This window comes from Gigantopelta aegis, chromosome 11 (genome assembly GCF_016097555.1).
Source record: "Gigantopelta aegis isolate Gae_Host chromosome 11, Gae_host_genome, whole genome shotgun sequence".
NCBI lineage: Eukaryota > Metazoa > Mollusca > Gastropoda > Neomphalida > Peltospiridae > Gigantopelta > Gigantopelta aegis.
The window spans coordinates 21,527,592-21,535,595 of NC_054709.1; the positions used below are offsets into that span (position 1 = coordinate 21,527,592).

Sequence of the window (8,004 nt, forward strand, 5' to 3'; positions counted from 1 at the left end):
TTCTTAAAACGGGAACCGGCCTCGGTGGCGTCGTGGTAGGCCATCGGTATACAGGCTGGTAGGTACTGGGTTCGGATCCCAGTCGAGGCATGGGATTTTTAATCCAGATACCGACTCCAAACCCTGAGTGAGTGCTCCGCAAGGCTCAATGTGTAGGTGTCAACCACTTGCACCGACCAGTGATCCATAACTGGTTCAACAAAGGCCATGGTTTGTGCTATCCTGCCTGTGGGAAGCGCAAATAAAAGATCCCTTGCTGCTAATCGGAAGAGATGGGGAACCCAGGGCATAGTGAACCGACATTTTTTGGTTGGATAAAACGCTGTGAAAAAGCGAGGCAATCGAAACATTTAGTTCTTATCCTATGATTTATGATTAAAACTAACATGCGACACAAACGTAATGCAGCTAACAACGATCTTTATTGAAATATATAGAATTATAAACTTCATAAAAATTTAACTTTACCCCGGAGCCCTGGGGCAAAGTGAAACCTGTTACGGGGCATAGTGGAATGCTATTTTATTTTGTGTATATTTTGACAAAAAGTATTTGATTCAACTCGGTGTATGAAATTACGATAGTCCATAATGCATGTTCAATCCGCACACACAAATTTGATTATAGTAACAGTTACTTATATCAATGTAATTCTCTTGATGTTAAAAATAAAATTTTATATTTTTGCAAACATTTTCTATTCCTTGCAGAGGTCACATGTATAATTGTCGTCTATGTCATTTAGCCCTGCACATTCTTCATGTGCCCATTTGTTACACTTATCACGCATGATCCACTCTTCGCCACCTTTCGATTGGGAATAAAGGCCAGAACAATAAATGCATGGAACATCCTCGTTACTCCCCTGTGTTTTTTCCACCAACTATGCCAATTTTTTGCGCCTTTCCTTTACCTTTCCCTTTGCCCATACGATTACTTTGACCCTTTCCACCTGTTTTTTTTTAAACAAACAACTGGACTTTGGAGGATGGTTTCATTCGTTTCCTATTAAGATCACATTCCAATTCTTTTAAATAAGGACTGCTTGTCAGTATGACCGTTTTGCCTCTTCTGATACCTTGTCTCCTTGGTTCTGTCTGCTCCACACGAGGGACTCCCATGATGTATGCGGGAGACACATACTCGATATCATTCTTCTTGGAAGGTGATGTTGATGGAGTTGCTGCAGTGTTAGATGGACCTGGTGTTGCAGCATCAGATAAAACCGGTGTTGTCGCGTCAGATGGAGCTGATATAGTGTTAACATCCATTGGGGTTGCAGCATCAGATGAAACCGGTGTTGTCGCGTCAGATGGAGCTGATATAGTGTTAACATCCATTGGAGTTGCAGCATCAGATGAAACCGGTGTTGTCGCGTCAGATGGAGCTGATATAGTGTTAACATCCATTGGAGTTGCAGCATCAGATGAAGTTATTTGTGTAGTGTTAAACTGTTCTGGTGCTGAAGGTGCTGAAGCTGCTGGTGGAGCTCGATCTGGTTGTGTAGCATCAGATGGAGTTAGTTCATCTCCTGGTGTGGGTTTGTCTGTGGTTTCTGCTGCGGCAAACATGTGATCCGGGAATATATTTGGATTAAATGGACAAATTCCGGTTTTTGCGAAACCACTAATGGCTGTTGATGTAGTTGCAGCCTTCTGGTAGGCAGCCCCAAAGAGACCTGCAACTTGGTAGATTGTGATGACCTTTCCTGGATGCTTCCTGAGCCATACCCGCACTTCCTGTTCATAGTATGTGTTTAGTGGTCCCATAAATGATACGTCATGTGGTTGCAGGCGATGTGACATGTGCGGTGGGATTACCAGGATATGCACATGATTTTCCCTTGCCATTTCGATTAAGGTGAGGTTTTTCGTATGGGTTGCATGACCATCAAACAGCAGAAGGACTGGATCTTCAGCTGAAGGCTTTGCGTGGTGCAGAAAATGCTTGAACCATGTTTGTGCGAATATCTCGGACTGCATCCAGCCAGATGGGTGACATGTAATTACAGTTTCCAGCGGTGCTCCAACTTTAAATAGTGGATTGAGATTCTTTCGAGGGAAAATAAGTAATGGGGGTATGTAATTACCAAGAGCATTAAAACATATTTCTGCTATGACCAACGTTCCCCTTTCCGCTGAGGCGAGTGAACCAACCTGTTTTTTACCCTTCATTGATATAACTTTTGAAGTCTTGTTTGGCACTGTCATCACTCCAGTTTCATCGTTATTATAGATACGACTTGGTGGGAAATGGTATGTTTCATACAGCGAGTTCAATAATTGGTAGAAATTCATGACAACTACCTTGTTGAAACCTGCTGCTCTTGCTGCTGAAGTGGCTTCTGGTGTACGCAATGACAACATTTGATGACGTTTCAAAAATCCGTACACAAAATCCTCTCCTGCCATCTTTAGTTCCATATTGAATGGATGTTCTACATGGTTTCTGACAGCAAATTGGAATGATAGCTGTGGGAATTCCTTGAGAGTTAAACCAAATAAACGACTCTCCATGAACAAAAGATAGTCTGCAAGGTCCTTTTCTTGCTGTTGACTGAACACTGGCCTGAAACGCCCAAGCCCCTTTTGTGCCACATCACCAGGTTCACCATCTTTCCTTACTCTTCGGAACAGAGTTGTCTTCGGAATACTGTATGTCTCAGATGCATCTGTAAGGGTCATTTCTTTGTCACGTACTTTAGCAATCTAATTAAAATTAGCTCCACTATTACATGTGGATCTAACACCAGCCAGTTGGAGCTCATGTCCACCAATCAAAACCTTACTTGCAGAATCCTGCCAGTGATTTTAAAATAATTTGAAAACATTCCGAATATCTTGAGGGTATACATGTTTCGTGTGAATTACGAATGCCTTAAAACATGTTTTATTTTATAAAATAAATAATTTGTAATGTAAAACTGAAGACTGATTTAATTGTTTTTTGTTGTTTTTTATAAATAAATAAATAATTTTTAATGTAAAATTACCCACCCCGTACGTATTGGTATGGTTCGCTGTACTGCGGCCACTAAAATAGACTCGCCCGATATTTTTAGAATGTGTATGCTCCCAAATAACGTTATAAAAGGCGAAGTGTGATTGGTCAATATTTAAATTATTATTTACAGACGAAATGTTACCTTGACATTGGGGACTACGCAGTGTTGTTAGTTTTAAATCACTGGCAGGATTCTGCAAGTAAGGTTTTGATTGGTGGACATGAGCTCCAACTGGCTGGTGTTAGATCCACATGTAATAGTGGAGCTAATTTTAATTAGATTGGTACTTTAGCCACCGCTTCCTTCATAGCCTGTTCCGACCATTTCTGCTGGTCAGTTGTTCGCTTGTAATTGCGAACCATATTGCCTAAAATAAGAGAGAAAAGGACACTGTGTAGGATGCATGTAGTCCTAATGTTATGGAGACAGACATTTAACTGAGTGTTAATCAATATAATTAAAAAAGCGTTAATTAATATAATTAATAATAATAATAATAATAATTACGTGTTAATAATTAAAAAGTCAAATAGAATGACCGGGGCAAAGTGGAACGCTGTATACCACTTTGCCCCACCCACTTTACCCTGACCACGTGTTATTTTCTAAATTCCTCGTGCTACTGTGTTAAAGCCGCACACCCTAGTTCCATCCAGCGAAAATAAATTATAATTTAGTTAATCTACAAACCTGTAACACACTTAGATCACGTTTTTATCAAATGGAGTGAAAAAGCAGGTTTTATATCGATATATACCATGGGAATCCCCATGTCCCAATTGCTTGAAATAATTTTAAAAGTTAGTATTCTGATGTCACCGGTAGAAGCACAACAATGCCTACGTCACGACAAATTTCACAGACTTGGGGTGCGTTCGTTTCACCTCTCCTGGACATGTTCCAACTGTTCTGTACTGGTTGTATCCCCTCTCCAGATATCGTAAGACTTAGCAAAAGTATTGGTTTTAAGGGTTTGTAACGTTTTGTATTGAGACACTTACTTGTCTGAACTTTATTGTTACTGAAAATTTTCACGAACTGTGAAGAAAAATCTCACAAATGAACAACAACAAATCGGATGTTGATTGCGCGAACCGTGCACGAGAAAACAAACCGAACCAAAATGATAACGGTCACGTGATATACCAACGTCTGTGACATTAAAAATAGATTGGACCTCGCTTGCTTAACGGTTTTTTCTCGACAACACGTTTTGTGAAAAAATGCAAAAAATGCATTTCGTGGTTTTACAAACATCAGGATTACCAAAAAGCACTTCAGGTGAATGGAAATGTGTATTCTAAATAATAAAATGTAAGTAAAGTGCAATTTTATTTGTGAAAAATGGGGTTTAATAGCGAAAAACAACGCCGTAATGGTTAACAAATAAATGTAACTAGGGTGTGTCCCTTTAATAGATCTACGCAAGAAATATCGTCATGCATATGGCATATACTGACCTTAGATTTAACTCCATGGAAAACATTGCAACTAAACAAGATAACAGTGCTTTAGGAGACGATTAATTTCTGAAAATTATTGTTTTAAACACGCAAAAAAATATTTTGCCTAAACAAATTTACTTCCATCAAAAACATGGCGTCATCAAACAACCTTGCGATGATGTGAGTTGCAGGCATATGACGTCATTAACATAGATTTGCGGGGGCTGTTTCACTTTGCCCCGTGTTTCGCTTTACCCCGTGTTCCCCTAGCCCATGTAGTGGCGACAGCGGGTTTCGTCTCAAAATCTGTGTGGTCCGTAACCATATATCTGACGCCATATAACCGTAAATAAAATGTGTTGAGTGCGTCGTTAAATAAAACATTTCTTTCTTTCTTTCTAAAAACGTAAATGTCATGAACCCAGTGTATGGTTATTGTAAGGAGATTCAAAGTGACGTCACTGGAATACTGACGTCTTTCAAATTCAAAATCAGCAATATTAATTATTACAATGCTTCGCCACATTAAAATAAAAACTGGTCTACTAACCTTGACCCCTGTCAAATTTCATTAACAAGCAGACAACGCTATTTACAGGAAGGTATTTTTTTTTTTTTTTCATAATTCTGTAGAAAATATTAATTTTAAGTTTCAAAAGATGAAAAAAATTAAAAAGTACAGGCGATGCGCCAGTCCGGATCACTTCAAACAAAATTGTGAATATTCCATAAAAAGTCAAAATGGCAGCCGGCACAAAATTACAAGTCAATATAGGTGACATGGTTATCATCTAGTATGTGGAATCTGTGTCATTGTGGTTTTTTAAAGATTTCTATCTGGACAAAATGTGGGTAACATCTAACGAAAAATATAGGTAGGAGAGCAATTTTTCGTAGTTATTAACATTTTGGTTCAGACTTAGTTTAGTATGAAAAACAGTGATAATCTCCCATCAGCGTCAAATTTTCCAGAAAAACGACAACAAAACACAAGCCGCTAAGTCGTACTGCCCCAAGTTCAGCCAGCTAACGTTCGCAAACAATTTGATTGGTTCCCAATGTGGCCAGACGTTTTTCCGCTCGGTCTGACTGAACGCAGCTGTGTTTCCGTTATGTTTTGACAAACGTCATATGTTTTCAATAGTTTCATTGGCTGTCTATTATTTTGTGTCCTTGTTGTGGTAGTGTACGGTCTACACTCTGTGCAATAATTTACATCAAATTTTTCTTTTGAAACTAAAATTATAAAATGTTTCAAACTTGTAAAAAAAAAATATCGAACAATCTTCAGAACAATAAAGAGTTTTAGCTGAAAACATATTTACATTATGTTCTTGTCATAGACTAATGTCTAATCCCCTTGTTCTACGTATCAAGGGATCCACAATTCGGATTGTCACCTTAAGTATTCTGACAGAGGTAGAGAACTATATATTTTCATAAAAATGTAACTACAGCAAACAATCTAGATTTGTACTAAATGTAAATGTACGTGTAAACAGGCCCCCGCCAGAAATTACTAACAAGAACCTTGCTGTGAATGACATAAGAGGTAACCCAACTAGTGGTCCGTAATTTGTATTGTTCAGTGTAGGGATCACGTGGTATATTATCTAACTGACAGGTCTAATTTCAGCGTAGCAGACGATAACTATGCAGGTATTTCAAATAACTGGAGTTCGCTTTGAGTGGCATTTTATTAGTACCAACAAAATGCATTAGCAAAAATTGATAACATGCACAATATTTATGGTATTATAATTAAAACGTAAAGTTTGTAGTTTGACTTGAAGTACTTTTAATATTGAGAGAAAAAAGGACACTTCGTTGTTTATGTTCAGGTTAATAGTGAAGTAATATCTCACATAATATCGCGATACATGCAGTTACAAACAAAGTATCGAAAACATATGTCGATCAAAATTATATGACGGTACGATCATAATAAATGGCAGAGTTCCAAACATTACACAATACAAGAAAATATGTAAATAGTTACTACTAAATGTAAAAATAAACACTCTGTTTTGTCCAATATTAAACTTATTTGAGAAAAGTTCAGGTCACAGCACACAGCAGACACGGCGGAAGGAAGTAGACATGGGGGCAGGTGACTGAGATGAGTGAGCAAAGCAACGTTTCTAGGGGGTTCAGTGTATGCCCCCCATAAAATTTCGAAAACTAGATTCCTTAAAATGCAGTTTCCTGCATTCTTACAAGTAAAATTCATCTGTGGCATTCCATGTCAAATCAATCACTTTTAGGACGCACCGTCTCAGATTTTAATTTGGTACGCTGATAGTAATCGATGAGAAAACCTCTGAACCAAAAGTTTAGGCTTCTAATTCAATTAATTGTCGAGATACAGGTATTTGAACTTTGACCTCGTTGAGGGTACCACCCATTTTCAAAAGGCTCTAACTTATTTATTAATAGAGATAGAGAAAAAATTCAAATGGTTCATTAATGGTCTTCAGTAGACTAATAGCATTTGTACACGAAACCTCAGAAAGTTATAGTTCGACATGACCTTTGACCTTGACCCCAAAATATATCGTCACCAATGTTTTTTTCAAAACTTTACTGGATATATCTAGGATATTGTAGAAGATTGTTTCAAAATTTCAAGCTGGGTAACCCATAACATCCAGAGTTACAGTTCATTGTATGTGACGGGGGTGCAAGGTTTAACACTGTAATATAATGATGCAAATGCAGTATCAAAAAAAGGAGGACTGAAATTGATTCCTGCACAAATTTTCAAGTATGGTAGAACATAAAATAGATTTGAGGTGTCAAAATAAATATCACTTGTCAATATCAAATCTGCTCAGCTTAACACCATTTAAAGAAGTCCTTTCTAGGATCAACATTCCCTCTATATTAATTAGAGAAGAGTCAGTTAACAAAAAAAAAATAAAAAAAATAATAATAATAATAAAAATAGATAAATAAAAAATAAAAAAAAAAAAAAAAAACACAAACCAGAATTTACATGGAATTTTTATTTATTTATTTATTTATTTAATTTAAGAAATACTTTTTAAAGTCAGTAGAGTATACAATCGTGTTTAATAATTCTCAATTATTTTAACAATGATCTGTTTTTAAAAATGATGTTTAATCTCTGCCTTAAGATTTACTACCAATAATAGGTTTGCTCCGTCGTGCCTGAGGGGCGGGACGTAGCCCAGTGGTAAAGCGCTCACTTGATGCGCGGTGGGTCTGGGATCGATCCCCGTCGGTGGGCCCATTGGGCTATTTCTCGTTCCAGCCAGTGCACCACGACTGGTATATCAAAGAACGTGGTATGTGGGATGGTGCATATAAAAGATCCCTTGCTGCTAATCGAAAAGAGTAGCCCATGGAGTGGCGACAGCGAATTTCCTTTCTCAATATCTGTATGGTCCTTAACCATATGTCTGACGCCATATAACCGTAAATAAAATGTGTTGAGTGTGTCATTAAATAAAACATTTCTTTCTTTCTTTCTTTCCGTCGTGCCTGCACAGATAAGAAAGTTGTTGGACATCCATGACAATATATACACACATA

General features: G+C 37.6%; 1 protein-coding gene across 1 annotated transcript; it reads right to left on the reverse strand.

Annotated features, from left to right (window-relative positions):
• Positions 1-222: 222 nt before the first annotated feature.
• LOC121385554 lies at positions 223-2,707 on the reverse strand. Its single transcript, XM_041516269.1, has 2 exons — positions 1,079-2,707; positions 223-1,044 (listed from the first exon to the last, which is right to left on the reverse strand). The coding sequence occupies exons 1-2, from the start codon at positions 2,682-2,684 to the stop codon at positions 1,031-1,033; spliced, it is 1,620 nt and encodes a 539-aa protein (XP_041372203.1). The 5' UTR covers positions 2,685-2,707; the 3' UTR covers positions 223-1,030.
• Positions 2,708-8,004: the final 5,297 nt, after the last annotated feature.

What these genes read in the sequence shown, in the direction of transcription:
- LOC121385554 (XM_041516269.1), bottom strand. Translation starts at nt 2,684, where the DNA reads ATGACCCTTACAGATGCATCTGAGACATACAGTATTCCGAAGACAACT.